Source organism: Nerophis ophidion, linkage group LG01 (assembly GCF_033978795.1).
Source record: "Nerophis ophidion isolate RoL-2023_Sa linkage group LG01, RoL_Noph_v1.0, whole genome shotgun sequence".
Lineage (NCBI taxonomy): Eukaryota > Metazoa > Chordata > Actinopteri > Syngnathiformes > Syngnathidae > Nerophis > Nerophis ophidion.
The window spans coordinates 86892423-86915439 of record NC_084611.1 but is presented as its reverse complement, the minus strand read 5'-3'; the positions used below and the strand labels follow the sequence as shown (position 1 = coordinate 86915439).

At 31.6% G+C, this 23017-nt stretch overlaps 2 protein-coding genes across 2 annotated transcripts in view; one reads left to right on the top strand and one right to left on the bottom strand.

The window, feature by feature from the left end:
- LOC133561329 (voltage-dependent T-type calcium channel subunit alpha-1I-like) overlaps window positions 1-23017 on the bottom strand; it is a 289397-nt gene that overhangs the window by 184461 nt on the left and 81919 nt on the right. Inside the window, exons 5-6 of the mRNA XM_061914691.1 lie at window positions 16523-16620; window positions 1685-1844 (exon numbers count right to left, since the gene is read on the bottom strand). Of these exons, the coding sequence (XP_061770675.1) occupies window positions 1685-1844; window positions 16523-16620 (258 nt within the window). The remainder of the gene's footprint in view (window positions 1-1684; window positions 1845-16522; window positions 16621-23017) is intronic.
- On the top strand, window positions 16645-18015 carry LOC133562586 (cilia- and flagella-associated protein 251-like; the record flags this gene model as incomplete). The annotated part of the gene is given in 5 exon segments (XM_061916632.1): window positions 16645-16658; window positions 16860-17082; window positions 17116-17484; window positions 17601-17834; window positions 17836-18015. Coding segments are annotated over 5 exon segments (1020 nt in total), but the record flags the coding sequence as incomplete, so codon positions are not given.

Genomic DNA, 23017 nt, shown 5'->3' with positions numbered 1-23017 from the left:
TTATTTTAATTTACATAAAAAAACTACATATAAAAATATACAATTTTAATTATTTTTGTATTTTTCATCTTTTTAATATTTTAAACATTTTTAAGAGTTGATTTGATGGAGGGAACTTGGGTAAAAGGTTGGATCAATCCCTTGTCATGGCAAATATTTGTATATATTTTTTCAATTTTGTTTTATAAAAAAAAAATACAAATAAAAATATAACATTTTAGTTATGTTGTGTATTATTTTTTCATTTTAATGTTTTTTTTGTTTTTTTTAATTGAAAATATACAATTTTAATTATTTTTTGTATTATTTTTTTTAATCTTTGACATTTTTGTAAGAGTTGATATGATGGAGGGAACTGGGGTGAAGGGTTGGATCAATCCCTTGTCATTACAAATATATATATATATATATATATAAATAAGTAAATACACATAAAAATATAACATTTTATTTATTTTTTGTATTAATTTTTTAAAAATATTTTTAAAAATTTTAAGAGTTGATATAATAGAGGGAACTGGGGTGAAAGGTTGGATCAATCCCTTGTCATGGCAAATATTTGTATTTTTGTATTATTTTACTTTACATTAAAAAAACTACATATAAAAATATACCATTTTAATTATATTTGTATTTTTTAGTTTTTTAATATTTTAAACATTTTTAAGAGTTGATTTGATGGAGGGAACTTGGGTGAAAGGTTGGATCAATCCCCTGTCATGGCAAATACAGAGTCTCGGAAAACTGGCGTGCACAAGCGATCCCTCAGAAAGCTGGCGTGCACATCACTTGTGCACGCCAGCTTTCCGAGACTCTTATTTTGTTAGCGCAGGCAGCATGAAGCAGGGCTTTTATTGTGAAGATAGGAAATGTGGAGTCGGCCTTTAGAGTTTTGACGGAAGGGACGGCGCGAAAGTCTGTTAAAATAAAAAGTGTTTCTCGCCTTCCTGTCTGTCATTTTTTCATAACAATGAACTGGCAGCAGCCAGCGTCATCTCACAAGACCCTCGGGTGCCGTGAATGTCAATCAAGCAAGCTACGGAATTTGCCGCCAATGTTTTTCTTGTAAAGTGTATGGAAGCTGGATGAATTAGATGCCAAAAACCAACCACTTTCATGTGGTATTGTACAGAAAGGACAACTTTTTTTTGTCCTCCATTTGAAAATGTGGGCGTTATCATCATTACTGTCTGATTCCAATCAATGCAAGTCATCAGAATCAGGTAATACACCAACTTATATTCTTGTCTTCGTGAAAGAAAGACATCTATATGTGTTACACATGCTTGTATTATCATTAAACACATTTAACTCGTTTACAAAAATGTCTCTTTCATAAATAAATAAATATAAATGATATACATAAATGAGGTAGATCCCCTCGAGTTGGTCAATTGAAAAGTAGCTCGCCTGCAGAAAAAGTGTGGGCACCCCTGATTTAGCGGATGCTCGCTCACCTGCGCTAATCAGCGGCACAATCTTGTTGACGTTTATGAGGTCGCGGTAGATGCAAAGTGAGATTATTTGATTCACTTCCTGTCAGATCACACGGTTTCCTGTCAGGCCTCATTAGCATATCACAACTTTCATCATCTCAGTCAATGTAGGACACACACACACACACACACACACACACACACACACACACACACACACACACACGCGCGCGTACGCACACACTCACAGTGTGAAGTTCTCCTCGGGGTAGCAGCGGTTCCTCAGAAGCCCCGCCCACAGCTGCACGCCGATGATGCCGAAGATGAAGAAGACGAAGAAGCAGAGCAGCAGGACGTTGCCCAGCATGGGCAGCGTGTCCAGGAGCAGGTTGACCAGGATGCGCATGCCTGATAAAAAAAAAACACAATTAGCACCAGCGCCCCCTAGGGATCCGGTGGTCAGACAGCTTTTGGCAGCGGCGAGGCCGGAATTTCGTATTTGAGTGATTTAACGTCGCCGAAATGTCAGCCATTTACTCTGGGATTGAAGCCCCGCCCCCTGTTAAAGGGTAAGCCGTGACCTTCCTCTCACGTCGACGCCCACGTGACCTTTGGCGGACGTTTTCATTTTGATACGTGATGATTTATGCACGCAAGAAAATATTATGGTTCATGTTCTAATTTCTCTCTCAGGTCCACAACAAAAAAAAAAAAAAAAAAAAAAAAATGGGATTTGACTTTATTAAACAATAATATTAAATAATTAATAAATTATTTAAAAAAATAAATTAAATAAAGAAATATTTTTAAATGTTCAAGCAAATTAAATCAAATATTTTGATTTGTTTATTACGCTCATCTGAGTTAATTCAATTAAATTGCATTTTAATGTAAATTCTGTTGTAAGTTTACAAACATTAAATTAAATTGAATTAAATATATTCTTCAACCCAATCAAATTCAATAATTTAATCCAAACCAAATTTAATAACTTACATTAAAATGACAATTTATTACTAATAAGACTTAAAGTCAATCAATTAACACATTTTAAACAAATTTACATTACTAATGATTTTTATTCAAACTGCATTAAATCAGATAATATTAAATATAATCTTTATCATATCCAGTTTTTTTCCAAATTAAAGTATATGAAATAATTTATTTCAAACTGAATTAAACAAACAAATGCAGGATTTATTTTCCAGAGCTTTTCTTCAAAATTATTTAATTCAAACTGAATACAATTAAAACCTTATTAAGTACAATAAATTATTTATTTCCTGCATCCATCCATCCATCCATCCATCCATTCATTTTCTACCGCTTATTCCCTTTTGGGGTCACGGGGGGCGCCGGCGCCTATCTCAGCTACAATCGGGCGGAAGGCGGGGTACACCCTGGACAAGTCGCCACCTCATCGCATCTTTTCTAAATTTCTAAAGGAGTTAAACTAAATATAATATTGAATTTATTGTCTACACTTCTTTAAAATGTTATTATTTACAACTCTTTCAAATTGAATTATATTCAATCATATAACACATTTTAAACAGATTTAAATTAATAATAATTTAATTCAAACTGCATTAAATCAGATAACATTAAATATAATAAATTATTTATTATATCCATTTTTTTTCCAAATGAAAGTATATTAAATAGCTGATTTTAAACTGAATTAAACAAACAAATGCGGGTTGTATTTTCCAGAGCTTTTTCCAAAATAATTTAATTCAAACTGAATACAATTAAAACCGTATTAAGTACAATAAATTATTTATTTCCTGCATCTTTTCTAAATTGAAATGAATTAAATAATTCAATTCTAAAGGAGTTAAACTAAATATAATATTTAATTTACTGTCTACACTTCTTTAAAATTGTGTTATAAATACATTCAATTAAATAATTTCACAAAAAAAATAATTACATTTTATATACTACACAAGGAAATTAATGGTTGGATTAAATTAATTAAAATCCAATTAATACTCTTCCAAATTGAATTAAATTCTATTAAACAATACATTTCCACGGACTTGCATTATATACAATTTAAACTAAATTAAATAAATTATTTCAAACTGTATTAAATCAAATCAAATTAAACACAATCATTTATTATTATCAGCTATTCAAAATTGAAGTATTTTAATTGAATTCAAAATTAATTGAATAAAGAAATACTGGGTTTATTTTCTACAGTTTTTTCCCCCAAAATGAATGAAATTAAATAATTTAATTCAATCTGAATAAAATCAAATCTTATAAAATACAATAAATTAATAATTTTCTGCATATTTTTTGCAAATTGAACTGAATTAAATAATTGCATTTAAACTGAATGAAAATTAACAAAATAAAGTTAACGACGATATTCCATTTTTTTTTACACACCTTCAAAAATAAACTCATTTAAATCAAATAATTTCATACAAAACTGAGCTGAATTAAATAATAAAATAATGTTTGAATTAAATGAATGTAATTAAAATAAATGTTTACATATCTTCCAAATTGATTTGAATTAATTTCGAATAATATCATTCAAACATATTTATGTTAAATTACATAATATATTATTTTCTGCAGCTCTGCCGAATTCAACAAATTTAAAAAAATTCATTCAAACAGAATTTAATCAAATTAAATAAATGTATATATATATATATATATATATATATATATATATATATATTTTTTTTTTTTTTTTTTTTGGGAACAGCTTTTACAAATTGGAATATAATAAGTAATTTCATTAAAACTGAATTAAACAAAAAAACATTAATTTTTTTACAGTTTTTTAAAAATTTAACCACATTAAATTAATTAAATCAAACTTCTTACAACATAATTTCATGAAATTAAAAAATTATTTATTTTGTACACCTCTTCCAAATTTAACTAAATTAAATTATTTAATTTAAAGTGAATTGAAATAAACACAATTAAATATAATATTTTCTACAGCTCTTTTAATAAAAAAAAACAGAAAAGAACACAAAACAAAGCAAAATAAAATGTAATTTAAAAAATACAATCAAATACAATAAAATGTTATTTTAAATAAATAACTAAATTGAAAACAAATACAATTATACATAAAACACTTTCTATAGATTGTTTAATAAAATAAAATAAAATAAAATAAAAGTTAAGATAAAAAATAAAATAAAAAACAAATAAAATTAAAACTAAAATAAAATAAAATACATAATAATAATTGAATTATTTTCTGCTGCTTGTCTGAATAAAATGAAATTATGTGTTCAGACTTTTTGGAGTAAGCCTCTTAAATCCAATGTTTACAAAGTTGAATCAAAAACTAAAAGTTAAATTCAACAATAAATACTTTTAAAAGTGTTTCTTTTCAATAAATAAGCAATGTTTTGAGACATTTCAATACAAAAATAATAAAGTACATTTCAAAGTGGATTCAAATGGACAAGCGGAGAAAAATAAGCAGAAAGCGACATGAACCAGAGTGAAGTGTAAAGAACGCTGTCACCTGGGCTGCTAATGCCAGGTCTCTGGAGAGGGATTATGGGTAATGTAGTACATGGGGTTAATTTGCCCCCACTGGGAAGTGGTCTTTGCTTCCATTAGCGTCCCATTAAGCGGGTCTCTTCGGAGAGAGCGGCGCATTATTCTTAATCCTTCAAAGTGTTTATGGCCGCTTCGAGCCCTGATTGGCCGACACGTTCCTGCTTGGTGGTGAGTGAGATGCAATTATCCCTCAGATGAGCTGTGTGCTAAATGGTGCGCGCTGAAAAACGCCAGGATTGCTTTTTTTTTGTATTATTATTATTTACACGCCGCATGGAGCACAGTCGAATAGCTTTAAAAGTGCTTTAAAAAGGCCATTGCTGGACTCTGCTTTGATAAAAACATGCTAACGTTGCTAACGGAAAAACTGCACTCTAAAAAAATGTTGGCTTGAGGCTTTTGTCTCCGTATTATATTATGACCACAAGTAATAATGAAAACAAATAATCATAAAATGACTGGGGGGAAAAATTATAATAATTGAAAAAAAAAAAAAAAAAAAAGTCGACATAAGCGGTTGACCGCTTATGTCGACTGCACTCTAAAAAACACATGTTGACTTGATGCTTTTGTCTCTGTCTTATACGATGAACATAAGTAAAAATTAAAAAAAATAAATCCAAAAACGACTGAAAACAAAACAAACAATCAAAAACCTCAACATAAACGGTCGAACGCTTATGTCGACATAAGGAAAGCACTATATAAATGTTGGTTTGATGCTTTTGCTACCGTCTTATACTATGAACATAAATAATAATCAAAATTTAAAAAATCATAAAACGACTGAAAAAAAAAAAAAGAATATATAAAAGTCGACTTGAACGGTCGACCGCTTAGGTCAAAATAAGGACCGCACTCAAAAAAAAAAAAAAAAGATTCTTGACGCTTTTGTATTCGTCTTATACTCAGAAAAAAAGTTTAAAAAAAAATTAAATAAAAAAAAAACATAACGACTGACAAAAAAAAGTCGACATACATAGTCGACCGCTTATGTCGACATAAGGACTGCACTCTAAAACAAATGTTGGCTCGACGCTTTTGTTTCCGTCTTATACTATGAACATAAGTAACACTTTTTTAAAAATCCTAAAACGACTGAAAACAAACAAACAAAAAAGTCGACACAAACGGTCGACCGGTTACGTCAACATAAACAACTCTAAAAATGTTGGTTTGACGCTTTTGTCTCCATCTTATGCTATGAACATAAGTAATAATTAAAACAAAAAAAAATCTTAAAACCACTGAAAAAAAATAAAAACAAAAAAGTCGACTTAAACGGTCGACCACTTATGTCGACATTAGGACCACATTCAAAAAAATATCTTTTGACCATTTTGTATCCGTCTTATTCTGTGAACATAAGAAATAATAACAATTAAAACAAATTATGAATACTACTGAAAAAAACAAAACAAGTCGACATATACGGTCGACCGCTTATGTCGACATAATGACTGCATTCTAAAATAAATGTTGTCTTGACGCTTTTGTTTCCGTCTTATACTATGAACATAAATAATAATAATTTAAAAAATCATAAAACGACTGAAAACATTTTTTAAATATAAAAAAGTCGACTTGAACAGTCGACCGCTTATGTCAAAATAAGGACCGCACTCTAAAAAACAAAAAAGATTCTTGACGCTTTTGTATTCGTCTTATACTAAGAAAAAAAGTAAAAAAATTAATAAATAAAAAAAAACCCATAAAAACGACTGACAAAAAAAAAGTCGACATACATGGTCGACCGCTTATGTCGACATAAGGACTGCACTCTAAAACAAATGTTGGCTCGACGCTTTTGTTTCCGTCTTATACTATGAACATAAGTAACACTTTTAAAAAAATCCTAAAACGACTGAAAACAAACAAACAAACAAAAAAGTCGACATAAACGGTCGACCGCTTACGTCAACATAAAGAAACCACTCTAAAAATGTTGGTTTGACGCTTTTGTCTCCATCTTATGCTATGAACATAAGTAATAATTAAAACAAAAAACAAAATCTTAAAACCACTGAAAGAAAATAAAAACAAAAAAGTCGACTTAAACGGTTGACCACTTATGTCGACATTAGGACCACATAAAAAAAAAATTGTTGACCATTTTGTATCCGTCTTATTCTATGAACATAAGAAATAATAACAATATAAAAAAATAATAAAAACTACTGAAAAAACCAAAACAAATCGACATATACGGTCGACCGCTTATGTCGACATAAGGACTGCACTCTAAAATAAATGTTGTCTTGACGCTTTTGTTTCCGTCTTATACTGTGAACATACAGTAAGTAATAACACAAATTTAAAAAATCATGAAACGACTAAAAATAAGAAAAAATACATTTGAAAAAAGTCTAATGAAATAAAATAATTACAAAAAGTCAAAAAAACAACTGAAAAACAAAAGTCGACAAGCATGGTCGACCGCTTATGTCAACGAAAAAACTGCACTCTAAAAAAAAATGTTGGCTTGACACTTTTTTTCTCCGTCTTGTACTACAACCATAGGTAATAATACAATTTAAAAAAAATCCTAAAATGACTGAAAAAAAATTTTAACAAAAAAAAAAATTACAAATTCTAAGTACATGGGCGACCGCTTATGTCAACATAAGGACTGCACTCTTTAAAAAAAATTTTAAAAATTATTGACACTTCTGTGTCCGTCTATATTATGAGCATAAGTAATAATAATAAAAACAAATAATGAAAATAAATTAATTAAAATGACTGAAACAAATTACAAAATATATGTATAAAAAAGAAACAAATAAAAAAAATAACAAAAATTAAAAGTCGACACACGGTCGACCGCTTATGTCGACATAAGGACTGCACTCTTAAAAAAAAAAAAAAAATTCTTGACATTTCTGTGTCCGTCTATATTATGAACATAAGTAATAATAATAAAAACAAATAATAATACAAAAATAATTAAAATGACCGAAACAAATTAAAAAATATATACATACAAAAGAAACAAATAAAAAAAATAACAAAAATTAAAGGTCGACACACGGTTGACCGCTTATGTCGACATAAGGACTGCACTCTTAAAAAAAATATATATATTATTGACACTTCTGTGTCCATCTATATTATGAACATATGTAATAATAATAAGAACAAATAATGAAAAAAAATAAAATGACTGAAACAAATTGAAAATGTATATATAAAAAAAAAAAAAAAAAATTAAAAGCCGACACACACGGTCGACCGCTTATGTCGACATAAGGACTGCACTCTTTAAAAAAAATACAAAAATTGACACTTCTGTGTCTATCTATATTATAAACATAAGTAATAATAATAAAATCAAATAATGAAAATAAATTACTTAAAATGACTGAAACAAATTAAAAATATATATATATATAAAAAAAGAAACAAATAAAAAAATAACAACGATTAAAAGCCGACACACGGTCGACCGCTTATGTCGACATAAGGACTGCACTCTTAAAAAAAAATAAAAAATTATTGACATTTCTGTGTCCGTCTATATTATGAACATAAGTAATAATAATAAATTCAAATAATGAAAATAAATTGATTAAAATTACTGAAACAAATCAAAATATATATATATAAAAAAGAAACAAAAAAAAAAATAAAAAATTAAAAGTCGACATACGGTGGACCGCTTATGTCGACATTAGGATTGCACTCTTAAAAAAAAAATAATTCTTGACACTTCTGTGTCCGTTTATGTTATGAACATAAGTAATAATACTAAATTCAAATAATGAAAATAAATTAATTTAAATGACTGAAACAAATTTAAAAAGATATGTATAAAAAAGAAACAAATCAAATAAATGACACAAATTAAAAGTCGACACACGGTCGACCGCTTATGTCGACATAAGGACTGCACTCTTAAAAACAAAACAAAAATTCTTGACACTTCTGTGTCCGTCTATATTATGAACATAATTAATAATAATTAAAAAGAATAATGAAAAAATTTTTATTAAAATGACTGAAACAAATTTAAAAAGATATGTATAAAAAAGAAACAAATAAAAAAAATAACAAAAATTAAAAGTCGACACACAGTTGACCGCTTATGTCGACATAAGGACTGCACTCTTAAAAAAAATATATATATATATATAATCGACACTTCTGTGTCCGTCTATATTTTGAACGTAAGTAATAATAAAAAATAAAAAAAATAAAAAAATTTATTAAAGGGACTGAAAAAAAAAATAAAAAAAAAAAAATATATATATATATAAAATAAAATAAAAATAAAAAAATTAAAAGTCGAAACACACGTTCGACCGCTTATGTCGACATAAGGACAGCACTCTAAAAAAATTAATATTTACTGACGCTTTTGTCTCAGTCTTATACTTATAAAATAATAACATAAGTAAATAATACAAATAATTGTCACTCCGGGAGTTGGAATCGAACCGAATTGTTAGGTACCCAAAACTTAAACCCCCCCCAACCCTGCGTGCAAAAGTATTATTTTATTCCAGTGCTTTTATTTTGAAAGCTTGCCTTTACAGAGTGCTGGGTATCGATCTTACACTTATAGGGTTTTTTTTTCTTTTGTATTATTAATGAAAGTTAAATCACCGACACACACACACACACACACACACACACACACACACACACACACACACACACACACACACACACACACACACACACACACACAACAGGAAACCATTAAAACAGGGTGGCAGGAAACAGACAAGAGTCGGAAAGGTTGTCTGGTGTGATTGACAGCTAAGGTAGGCTCCTCCCCAGCCGTAATGAAGACAATGAAAAAAAAAAGATGGCCGCACCAACAAAGATCTGTCAGAGAAGTGCAGCGAGGCTCGAGTCGGGGCCGAGACAACTTGTCGATACCACTTCTAATTGGACCTGGATCGTCTCTGATTGCTTTGCTGCAGCTTTACACCTCCACATATTAAAGTCTTCTCATCGCCGCCTTCCTGTGCGCCCATCCAAACAAAAATCGCCCGCTGGCCGAGAGCTAAGTGGAGCAGTGCTAGCCAGTGAGCTGCAAGTCTCGGGCTGGCGACTTGCAGCAGAAAACGTTTATTTTTATTTCCTGGCTAAACAGATGCTATTCGTTTATCCACAACAAACAAAAAAGAGCAGAAAAATTACTTAATTAAATATTCAGGCACAGTGTTACTGTTCGAACTGTGTGTAATGTTACAATGGCCCAAATTTTTAAATACACTTGTTAAATAATTAACAATAAACAATAAATAACAATAAGAATAATATTTAACAATAAAACAGTGTTTTTTTTGTTAAATAAAACCACTGTTTTGTTTTTAATGAATATTTACGCCTACTACGCTACTGTGTTTTAATGTTGGTCATTATTGTGGTACTTGGAGAGCCAAGGTGGTGGAAAAAACAAAAAAAGACTAATAATATATTAAATCACCCAAAATATAACACAAATCTGACACAAAAACATTTCTTTAAATATGCACAATGGTTATGTTTTTAGCATTTATTTGTAAATAAACAAAAACAAAAGTAAAAAAATATTGTACTTTTCAGTATGCAGGTCTTGATGGGAAAAATGATAAATGGGTTGTACTTGTATAGCGCTTTTCTACCTTCAAGGTACTCAAAGCGCTTTGACACTACTTCCACATTCACCCATTCACACACACATTCACACACTGATGGAGGGAGCTGCCATGCAAGGCGCCAACCAGCACCCATCAGGAGCAAGGGTGAAGTGTCTTGCTCAGGACACAACGGACGTGACGAGGTTGTTACTAGGTGGGATTTGAACCAGGGACGCTCGGGTTGCGCACGGCCACTCTCCCCACTGTGCCACGCCGTTAATAGACACCCCTAAACCTCTCGAAACAAAAATACAACAACATAAAAATATAAACAACGTTTTGGTTCGTTAGTTAGTTAATAAAAATATGAAAATATTTACTGTCAACATAAAATATAAAATATATACTATGAACATAGGTAACAGTTAAAAAAAATAAATCCTAAAACGACTGAAAACAAAACAAAACAAAACAAAACAAAACAAAACAATCAAAAACCTCGACATAAACGGTCGAACGCTTATGTCGACATAAGAAAAGCACTCTGTAAATGTTGGTTTGATGCTTTTGCTACCGTCTTAGGCCATGAACATAAATAATAATCAAATTTAAAAAATCATAAAACGACTGAAAAAAAAATTGAAATATAAAAAGTCGACTTGAACGGTCGACCGCTTAGGTCAAAATAAGGACCGCACTCAAAAAAAAAGTTAGTTGGTTAATAAAAATATGAAAATATTTACTGACTTATGACATAATAGACTTGAAAAACTACAACAACAATAATAATAAATACTGTTAAATGTGTAAGTAAAAATGTATATTTTTGTATAGGCATATGGTTAGGTTTTTAGCATTTATTTAAAAATATAAATAAAAAAATAAAAGAATATCGTACATTTCAGTATGGTGTTAATTGAAAAAAGTTTACACACCCCTAAAGTTCTCAAAATAAAAATACAATAAAATAAAAATATAAACAACGTTTTGGTTCGTTAGTTAGTTAATAAAAATATTGAAATATTTACTGACTTGTGAAATAATACACCTGAAAAACTACAACGATAATAATACACACTGTTAAATGTGTAAGTAAAAATTTATATTTTTGTACAGTTATATGGTTATGTTTTTTCGAATTTTCTTTTTTTTTAAAAATGGTACTTTTCAGTATGGTCTTGATTGAAAAAAGTTTAGACACCCCTATAGCTCTTGAAATAAAAATACAACAACATATAAATATAAACAACATTTTGGTGCGTTAGTGAGTTAATAAATATATCAAAATATTTACTGACTTATGACATAATACACTTGAAAAACTACAACAACAATAATAATAAATACTGTTAAATGTGTAAGTAAAAAATAATATTTTTGTATAGGCATATGGTTATGTTTTTAACATTTATTAAAACAAACAAAAACAAAAAAATAAAAGAATATCGTACTTTTCAGTATGGTCTTAATTGAAAAAAGTTTACACACCCCTAAAGTTCTCAAAATAAAAATACAATAAAATAAAAATATAAACAACGTTTTTTGTTTGTTAGTTAGTTAATAGAAATATTGAAATATTTACTGACTTGTGAAATAATACACCTGAAAAACTACAACAACAATAATAATACACACTGTTAAATGTGTAAGTAAAAATTAATATTTGTGTACAGTTATATGGTTATGTTTTTAGAATTTTTTTTTTTTTTTTAATTGTACTTTTCAATATTGTCTTGATTGAAAAAAGTTTAGACACCCCTATAGCTCTCGAAATAAAAATACAACAACATATAAATATAAACAACATTTTGGTGCATTAGTGAGTTAATAAATATATCAAAATATTTACTGACTTATGACATAATAGACTTGAAAAACTACAACAACAATAATAATAAATACTGTTAAATGTGTAAGTAAAAAATAATATTTTTGTATAGGCATATGGTTATGTTTTTAGCATTAATTAAAAAAAAAAAGAAAAAAGAATATCGTACTTTTCAGTATGGTCTTAATTGAAAAAAGTTTAGACATTCCTAAAGCTCTCCAAATAAAAATAAAATAAAATAAAAATAATAACAACGTTTTGGTTCGTTAGTTAGTTAATAAAATATTGAAATATTTACTGACTTGTGAAACAATACACCTGAAAAACTACAACAACAATAATAATACACACTGTTAAATGTGTAAGTAAAAATTCATATTTTTGTACAGTTGTATGGTTATGTTTTTAGAATTGATTAACATAAGAAAAATTGTACTTTTCAGTATGGTCTTGAATAAAAAAAGTTTAGACGCCCCTAAAGCTCTTAAAATAAAAATACAACAACATATAAATATAAACAACATTTTGGTGCGTTAGTGAGTTAATAAATATATCAAAATATTTACTGACTTATGACATAATACACTTGAAAAACTACAACAACAATAATAATAAATACTGTTAAAGGTGTAAGTAAAAATTTATATTTTTGTATAGGCATAAGGTTATGTTTTTAGCATTTATTTGAAAAAAAAATACAAAAATAAAATAATATCGTACTTTTCAGTATGGTCTTAATTGAAAAAAGTTTAGACTCCCCTAAAGCTCTCAAAATAAAAATACAATGCAATAAAAATATAAACAACGTTTTGGTTCGTTAGTGAGTTAATAAAAATATTGAAATATTTACTGACTTGTGAAATAATACACCTGAAAAACTAAAACAACAATATTAATACACACTGTTAAATGTGTAAGTTAAAAATTAATATTTTTGTGCAGTTATATTGTTATGTTTTTAGAATTTTTTATTTTTTTTTAAATCGTACTTTTTAGTATGGTCTTGATTGAAAAAAGTTTAGACCCCCCCTATAGCGCTTGAAATGAAAATACAACAACATATAAATATAAACAAAATTTTGGTGCGTTACTGAGTTAATAAGAATATCAAAATATTTACTGACTTATGACATAATAGACTTGAAAAACTACAACAACAATAGTAATAAATACTGTTAAATGTGTAAGTAAAAATTCATATTTTTGCATAGGCATATGGTTATGTTTTTAGCATTTATTTAAAAAAAATACAAAAATAAAATAATATCGTACTTTTCAGTATGGTCTTAATTGAAAAAAGTTTAGACATTCCTAAAGCTCTCCAAATAAAAATAAAATATAATAAAAATATAAACAACGTTTTGGTTCGTTAGTTAGTTAATAAAATATTGAAATATTTACTGACTTGTGAAATAATACACCTGAAAAACTACAACAATAATAATAATAAATACTGTTAAATGTGTAAGAAAAAATTTATATTTTTGTACGGTTATATGGTTATGTTTTTAGAATTTATTTAAAAAATATATATGTCGTACTTTTCAATATGGTCTTGATTGAAAAAAGTTTAGACACCCCTATAGCTCTTGAAATAAAAATATAACAACATATAAATACAAACAACATTTTGGTGCGATAGTGAGTTAATAAATATATCAAAATATTTACTGACTCATGACATAATAGACTTGAAAAACTACAACAACAATAATAATAAATACTGTTAAATGTGTAAGTAAAAATTTATATTTTTTGTAAAGGCATACGGTTATGTTTTTAGCATTTATTTGAAAAAAAGAAATAAATAAATAAAAGAATATCATACTTTTCAGTATGGTCTTAATTGAAAAAAGTTTACACACTCCTAAACTTCTCAAAATAAAAATACAATAAAATAAAAATATAAACAACGTTTTGGTTCGTTAGTTATTTAATAAAAATATTGAAATATTTACTGACTTGTGAAATAATACACCTGAAAAACTACAAGAACAATAATAATACACACTGTTAAATGTGTAAGTAAAAATTCATATTTTTGTACAATTATATGGTTATGTTTTTAGAATTTATTTAAAAAAAAATAAAAAATAAAAATGGTACTTTTCAGTATTGTCTTGATTGAAAAAAGTTTAGACACCCCTATAGCTCTTAAAATAAAAATACAACAACATATAAATATAAACAACATTTTGGTGCGTTAGTGAGTTAATAAATATATCAAAATATTTACTGACTTATGACATAATAGACTTGAAAAACTACAACAACAATAATAATAAATACTGTTAAATGTGTAAGTAAAAATTAATATTTTTGTATAGGCATATGGTTATGTTTTTAGCATTTATTTAAAAAAAAAATACAAAAATAAAATAATATCGTACTTTTCAGTATGGTCTTAAATGAAAAACGTTTAGACACCCCTAAAGCTCTCAAAATAAAAATACAACAAAATAAAAATATAAACAACGTTTTGGTTCGTTAGTTAGTTAATAAAAATATTGAAATATTTACTGACTTGTGAAATAATACACCTGGAAAAACTACAACAACGATAATAACACACACTGTTAAATGTGTAATTAAAAATTAATATTTTTGTACAGTTATATGGTTATGTTTTTAGAATTTATTAAAAAAAACATATATATATATCGTACTTTTTAGTATGGTCTTGATTGAAAAAAGTTTAGACACCCCTATAGCTCTTGAAATAAAAATACAACAACATATAAATATAAACAACAATTTGGTGCATTAGTGAGTTAATAAATATATCAAAATATTTACTGACTTATGACATAATACACTTGAAAAACTACAACAACAATAATCATACCCACTGTTAAACGTGTAAGTGAACGTTTATATTTTTGTATGGGCAACATTTCTGAACAGACTAATATTATTATTATTAGCGTCGCTTGGGACAGGTGGACGGACGGGGAAGGCAATATACGATATACATCCTCAAAATTTTTTTCCGTAAAGTAAAAAAAAAAATAGCAGTCCTAGTTGCCTGAGATACTGACTATGCTATTATTTTTGACTTAGTAAATATTGACTTACGAAGACAAAAACTAAGCGTTTGCTTACTTACAGTAAGTCAAATACAAATAAGGCAACTAGAGAAGTATCTTACACTTCTTTTTGGTATAAAAAACTGAACAGCTGATATGGGCGACTACATCAACTATATTATTTGCCTGAGAAGCCAAAAAGAAGAAGAAAAAAAAATATATATATAAATATATGTATGTGTGGGAAAAATCACAAGACTACTTCATCTCTACAGAACTGTTTCATGACGGGTTCCCTCAATCATCAGGAGATTTTTTATTTTTTATTTAGGTTTTTTTTTTTCCCTCAATCATCTCCTGATGATCGAGGGAACTCCTCATGAAACAGTTCTGTAGAGATGAAGTAGTCTTGTGATTTTTCCCACACCTACATATTGCGCTCTACCACTATTCTCTGGATAATCCAATCAAGACATATATATAGATATATACATACATATATTATTATTTATTTATTTTTTAAATTTTTTATTTTATTTTAAGACTTTAGTTTAGGCGGTGCCTTAACAACAAAACGCTGCGGGAAACGCTGTATATATATATATATATATATACATATATATATATATATATATATATATATATATATATATATATATATATATATATAGATATATATATATCCATCCATCCATTTCCTACCACTTATTCCCTTCAGGGTCGCGGGGGGGTGCTGGAGCCTATCTTAGCTACAATCGGGCGGAAGGCGGTTTACACCCTGGACATGTGGCCACCTCATCGCAGGGCCTACTCAGATAGACAGAGTGGTGTGCAAATACAAAATGTTTGCACACAGCTCAGTGTTCGTCTCAGGTGTTAGTATCAATATTATGATTTACATTGTGACATTTTGTAGTTAAAAACAAGTTTAATTTATTCTCTATAAAACAACACAATCCCAATTAAAAAAAACTAGGAGGCACACATTCCACCCTTGTGTGGATCCACAAGGCCCTTGGTGGACTCAGAACCATGGACAGCCATCAGCTGGGCCGCTGTCCGTGGTGCTGAACCATCACGAACACATTCTTAGGTGAGCTCGGCACTTACTGGGCACTCTGTTGATGGCTTTGAGCGGCCGCAGTACCCGGACTGTCCTGATGGCTGTGAAGTTCAGGTTCTGCAGGTCCAGAGAGTACTCCACCATCCTGAAGACATCACACACATTAGTCATGTTTGTGTGTCAGTACTACTGCTATTGTTGTACTGTAAATACTGATGTTCTCACACAACAACACCCGAGAGTTCCTCGACACCACCCATCCCTACCCAGCCCCCAACAACCTGCTTTTTCCCATTTTTAACCGCGTGCCTTGAAAGCATCACGCTGCCACTTTGTGGGCGTTTTGCCCGCCGGCACAGGCAGAAGATTAATGATCGAGTGAAGGGAGGAAGAAGATCTGCTGGGAGGAAGAGGGGGAGGGAGAGGAGGTGGAAGAAAAGGCGTAAGAGGAGGAAGTACAAGAGGAGGAAGAAGGAGGAAGTACAGGAGGAGGAGAAAGGGGAGGAAGAGGAGAAAGAGGGGAAAAGAGAAAGAGGAAGAGGAAGAGGAGAAGGAGGTGGAGGAAAAGAAAGAGGAGGAGGAAGAGGAGGAGTAAGAGGAGAAGGAGGTGGAGGAATAGAAAGAGGAGGAGGAAGAGGAGGAAGAGGAGGATAAGGTGGAGGAAGATGAGAAAGAAGAGAAGGAGGTGGAGGAAGAGAAAAAGGAGGAGGAGGAGGAGGAAGAGAAAGAAGAGGAAGAGGAGGTGGAGGAAGAGAATGAGCAAGAAGAGGAAAAGGAAGAGGAAGAGGAGGAAGAGGAGAAGGAGGTGGAGGGAGAGAAAGAGGCGGAGGAAGAGGATGAAAAAGAGGAGAAGGAGGTGGAGGGAGAGAAAGAAGACGAGGAAGAGGAAGAAGAGGAGAAGAAGGTGGAGAAAGAGGAGAGGGAAGTGGAGGAAGAAAAAGAGGAGGAGGAAGAGAAGAAGAAGGTGGAGGAAGAAAAAGAGGGGGAGGAAGAGAAAGAGGAGAAGGGGGTGGAGGAAGAGAAAGAGGAGGAAGAGGAGAAGGAAGAGGGAGAAGAAAAAGAGGAGGAAGAAGAGAAGAAGAAAAAGAGGAGGAGGAAGAGGAGGAACAGGAGAATAAGGTGGAGGAAGAGGAGAAAGAAGAGAATGAGGTGGAGGAAGAGAAAAAGGAAGCGTAGAAGGAAGATAAAGAGAAATAAGAGTAAGAGGAGAAGGAGGTGGAGGAGGGGAAAGTGGAGGAAGAGGAAAAGGGAGAGGAAGAGGAGAAGGGGGTGGAGGAAGAGAAAGAGGAGGAGGAAGAGGAGGTAGAGAATGAGGAAGAGGAAGAGGCGGAGGAGGAGGAGGAAGAGGATGAAGAAAGTGAAGGAAGAGAAAGAAGATGAGGAAGAGGAGGAAGAGGAGAAGAAGGTGGAGAAAGAGGAGTGGGAGGTGGAGGAAGAGAAAGAGGAGGAGGAAGAGAAAGAGGAGGAGGAAGAGGAGAAGGAGGTGGAGGAAGAGAAAGAGGAGGAAGAGGAGAAGGAAGAAGAAGAGAAAGAAGAAAAAGAGGAGGAAGAAGAGAAGAAGAGGAGAAGGAGGTGGAGGAAGAGAAAGAGGAGGAGGAAGAGGAGGAAGAGAAAGAGGAGAAGGAGGTGGAGGAAGAGAAAGAGGGGGAATATGAGAAGGAGGTGGAGGAAGAGAAGAAGGAGGGATAGGAGGAGGGAGAGGAGGAAGAAGAAGAGGAGGAGGAAGTGGTGGATAAAGAGGAGGTAAAGGAGGAAGAGGAGAAGAAGGTACTATAGTAATACAGCTACTATTACTACTTCTACTACTACTATAGTAGTAGTACTGCTACTATTACTACTTCTACTACTACTATAGTAGTAGTACTGCTACTATTACTACTTCTACTACTACTATAGTAGTAGTACTGCTACTATTACTACTACTACTATAGTAGTAGTACTGCTACATTACAACTACTACTACTATAGTAGTACTGCTACTAGAGTAGTACTGTTAAGTAGTAGTAGTACTTTAGTACTACTACTACTACAAAAGTTGTACTGCTACGATTACTACTACTAAAGTAGTACTGCTACTATTATATTACTACTTAAGTAGTACTGATACTATTACTACTACTATTACTACTACTAAAGTAGTACTGCTATTATTATATTACTACTTAAGTAGTACTGCTACTATTACTACTACTATTACTACTACTAAAGTCGTACTGCTACTATTATATTACTACTTAAGTAGTACTGCTACTATTACTACTACTATTACTACTACTAAAGTAGTACTGCTATTATTATATTACTACTTAAGTAGTACTGCTACTGTTACTACTACTATTACTACTACTAAAGTCGTACTGCTACTATTATATTACTTCTTAAGTAGTACTGCTACTATTACTACTACTATTACTACTACTAGAGTAGTACTACTACTCTTACTACTACTACTACTACCACTACTACAGTAGTAATGCTACTATTATATTACTACTGGAGTAGTACTTCTACTATTACTACTACTAGTACTACTATTACTAGAGTAGTACTGCTACTGTTAATACTACCACAAGAGTAGTACTGCTACTATTACTACTACTACTACTACTACCAGAGTAGAAATGCTACTATTACTACTACTACTACTAGAGTATTACTGCTACAATTACTACTACTACTACTACTACTACTAGAATAGTACTGCTACTATTACTACTACTACCACTACTACTACTAGAGTAGTACTGCTACTCTCACTACTACTACCACTACTACTAGAGTATAAATGCTACTATTACTACTACTACTACTACTAGAGTATTACTGCTACTACTACTACTACAACTACTACTACTACTAGAGTAGTACTGCTACTCTTACTACTACTACTACTACTACAGTAGAAATGCTACTATTACTAATACTACTAGAGTATTACTGCTACTATTACTACTACAACAACTACTACTACTAGAGTAGTACTGCTACTATTACTACTACTAGAGTATTACTGCTACTATTACTACTACAACTACTACTACTAGAGTATTACTGCTACTATTACTACTACAACTACTACTACTAGAGTAGTACTGCTACTATTACTACTACAACTACTACTACTAGAGTAGTACTGCTACTATTACTACTACTACCACTACTACTACTGCAGTAGTACTGCTACTATTACTACTACTACTACTACTAGAGTGGAAATGCTGCTATTACTACTACTACTAGAGTATTACTGCTACTATTACTACTACAACTACTACTACTAGAGTAGTACTGCTACTATTACTACCACAACTACTACTACTAGAGTAGTACTGCTACTATTACTATTACAACTACTACTACTAGAGTAGTACTGCTACTTTTACTACTACTACCACTACTACTACTAGAGTAGTACTGCTACTATTACTACTACTACCATTACTACTACTACAGTAGTACTGCTACTATTACTACTACTACTACTAGAGTGGAAATGTTGCTATTACTACTACTACTAGAGTATTACTGCTACTATTACTACTACAACTACTACTACTAGAGTAGTACTGCTACTATTACTACTACAACTACTACTACTAGAGTAGTACTGCTACTATTACTACTACAACTATTACTACTAGAGTAGTACTGCTACTATTACTACTACTACCACTACTACTACTACAGTAGTACTGCTACTATTACTACTACTACTACTATGACTACTACAGTAGTACTGCTATTACTACTACTACTAGAGTGGAAATGCTACTATTACTACTACTACTAGAGTATTACTGCTACTATTACTACTACAACTACTATTAGAGTAGTACTGCTACTATTACTACTACAACTACTAGTACTAGAGTAGTACTGCTACTATTACTACTACTACCACTACTACTACTACAGTAGTACTGCTACTATTACTACTACTACTACGACGACTACTACTACTAAAACAACAGTACTGCTATTATTACTACTACTACTACTACTACAATTGTGGTGAAAAATGTTAATTTTCCTGAAGGAATAAATAAAGTACTATCTATCTATCTATCTATCTATCTATCTATCTATCTATCTATCTATCTATCTACAAGAGTAGTACTACTACTACAACTACTAGAGTAGTGGTGGTAATATGGAGTGAAGATAATGAGTCTGTTGGAGAAGAAGAAGAAGAAGAAGAAGAAGAAGAAGAAAAGCAAAGTTCCAGCTGGCTGAACACACTCAGGTATTCCATCTTTAATTCCTCATGTTGACGACCTTTGACCTACACTTCAGGGCATGAACGCTCCGCAGCGTTTCTACATCAGGTCCAGTATTTGGAGGAGAACTATTCTGACATCATCACTGGCCCGAATTTGCAGAGTTGGAGCGAGGCGGGAAGGAAAAGTTTGGTGCAAACACGAAGGCCAGCAGGAAGTCCAGGTGAGCGTGAAACAAGTTGGACAAGTCCGCTCGAAAGGTCAAAGGTGAACGGCGTGGGACGGAAGGAAAGATCCGCCTCGGCGAGGAAGAAGAACATGTCGACCATGATGTTCCACATCACACACACATGCATGAAAGGAAAGGTCAAAGGTCACTTTGCCCAGCACTTACAACATCCAATGTGACAGGAAGTTAGCAAGCGTGTGACAGGAAGTAAGTGAAAATATTATAGGAAGTAAGCGTGAATGTGACAGGTAGTAAGCGTGTATATGACAGGAAGTGAGTGAAAATATTGTAGGAAGTAAGCGTGAATGTGACAGGAAGTGAGTTAAAATATTGTAGGAAGTCAGTGTGAATGTGACAGGAAGTAGGCGTCAATGTGACAGGAAGTGAGTGAAAATATTGTAGGAAGTCATTGTGAATGTGACAGGAAGTGAGCGTATATATGACAGGAAGTAAGTGTGATTGTGACAGGAAGTGAGTGAAAATATTGTAGGAAGTAAGCGTGAATGTGACAGGAAGTGAGTGAAAATATTGTAGGAAGTAAGCGTGAATGTGACAGGAAGTAAGTGAAAATATTGTAGGGAGTAAGTGTGAATGTGACAGGAAGTGAGTGAAAATATTGTAGGAAGTAAGCGTGAATGTGACAGGAAGTGAGTGAAAATATTGTAGGAAGTAAGTGTGAATGTGACAGGAAGTGAGTGGAAATATTGTAGGAAGTCAGTGTGAATGTGACAGGAAGTTAGCGTATATATGACAGGAAGTAAGTATGATTGTGACAGGAAGTAAGCGTAAATAGGACAGGAAGTAAGTGTGAATGTGACAAGAAGTAAGCGTGTCTATGACAGGAACTGAGTGAAAATATTGTAGAGAGTAAGTAAGATTGTGACAGGAAGGAAGTGTGAATGTGGCAGGAAGTAGGTGAAAATATTGTAGGAAGTTAGCCTAAATGGGATAGGAAGTAAATGAAAATATTATAGGAAGTAAGCATGCATGTAACAGGTAGTAAGCGTGTATATGACAGGAAGTGAGTGAAAATATTGTAGGAAGTAAGCGTGAATGTGACAGGAAGTGAGTTAAAATATTGTAGGAAGTCAGTGTGAATGTGACAGGAAGTAGGCGTCAATGTGACAGGAAGTGAGTGAAAATATTGTAGGAAGTCATTGTGAATGTGACAGGAAGTGAGCGTATATATGACAGGAAGTAAGTGTGATTGTGACAGGAAGTGAGTGAAAATATTGTAGGAAGTAAGCGTGAATGTGACAGGAAGTGAGTGAAAATATTGTAGGAAGTAAGCGTGAATGTGACAGGAAGTAAGTGAAAATATTGTAGGGAGTAAGTGTGAATGTGACAGGAAGTGAGTGAAAATATTGTAGGAAGTAAGCGTGAATGTGACAGGAAGTGAGTGAAAATATTGTAGGAAGTAAGTGTGAATGTGACAGGAAGTGAGTGGAAATATTGTAGGAAGTCAGTGTGAATGTGACAGGAAGTTAGCGTATATATGACAGGAAGTAAGTATGATTGTGACAGGAAGTAAGCGTAAATAGGACAGGAAGTAAGTGTGAATGTGACAAGAAGTAAGCGTGTCTATGACAGGAACTGAGTGAAAATATTGTAGAGAGTAAGTAAGATTGTGACAGGAAGGAAGTGTGAATGTGGCAGGAAGTAGGTGAAAATATTGTAGGAAGTTAGCCTAAATGGGATAGGAAGTAAATGAAAATATTATAGGAAGTAAGCATGCATGTAACAGGTAGTAAGCGTGTATATGACAGGAAGTGAGTGAAAATATTGTAGGAAGTAAGCATGAATGTGACAGGAAGTAAGCGTGTATATGACAGAAAGTAAGCGTGTATATGATAGGAAGTGAGTGAAAGTATTGTATTAATTATTATGTAAATTATTATGTAGAAATTATTATGTAGAAAGCTGGAACGCAAATGGCGCACGACTAAACTTGAGGTGCACCATCAAGCATTGAGTGATGGTTTAATAACTTATAAACGCATGCTTACCTTAGCTAAAGCTAAATATTACTCAAATCTCATCCACCGTAATAAAAACGATCCTAAATTTTTGTTTAGTACGGTAGCATCGCTAACCCA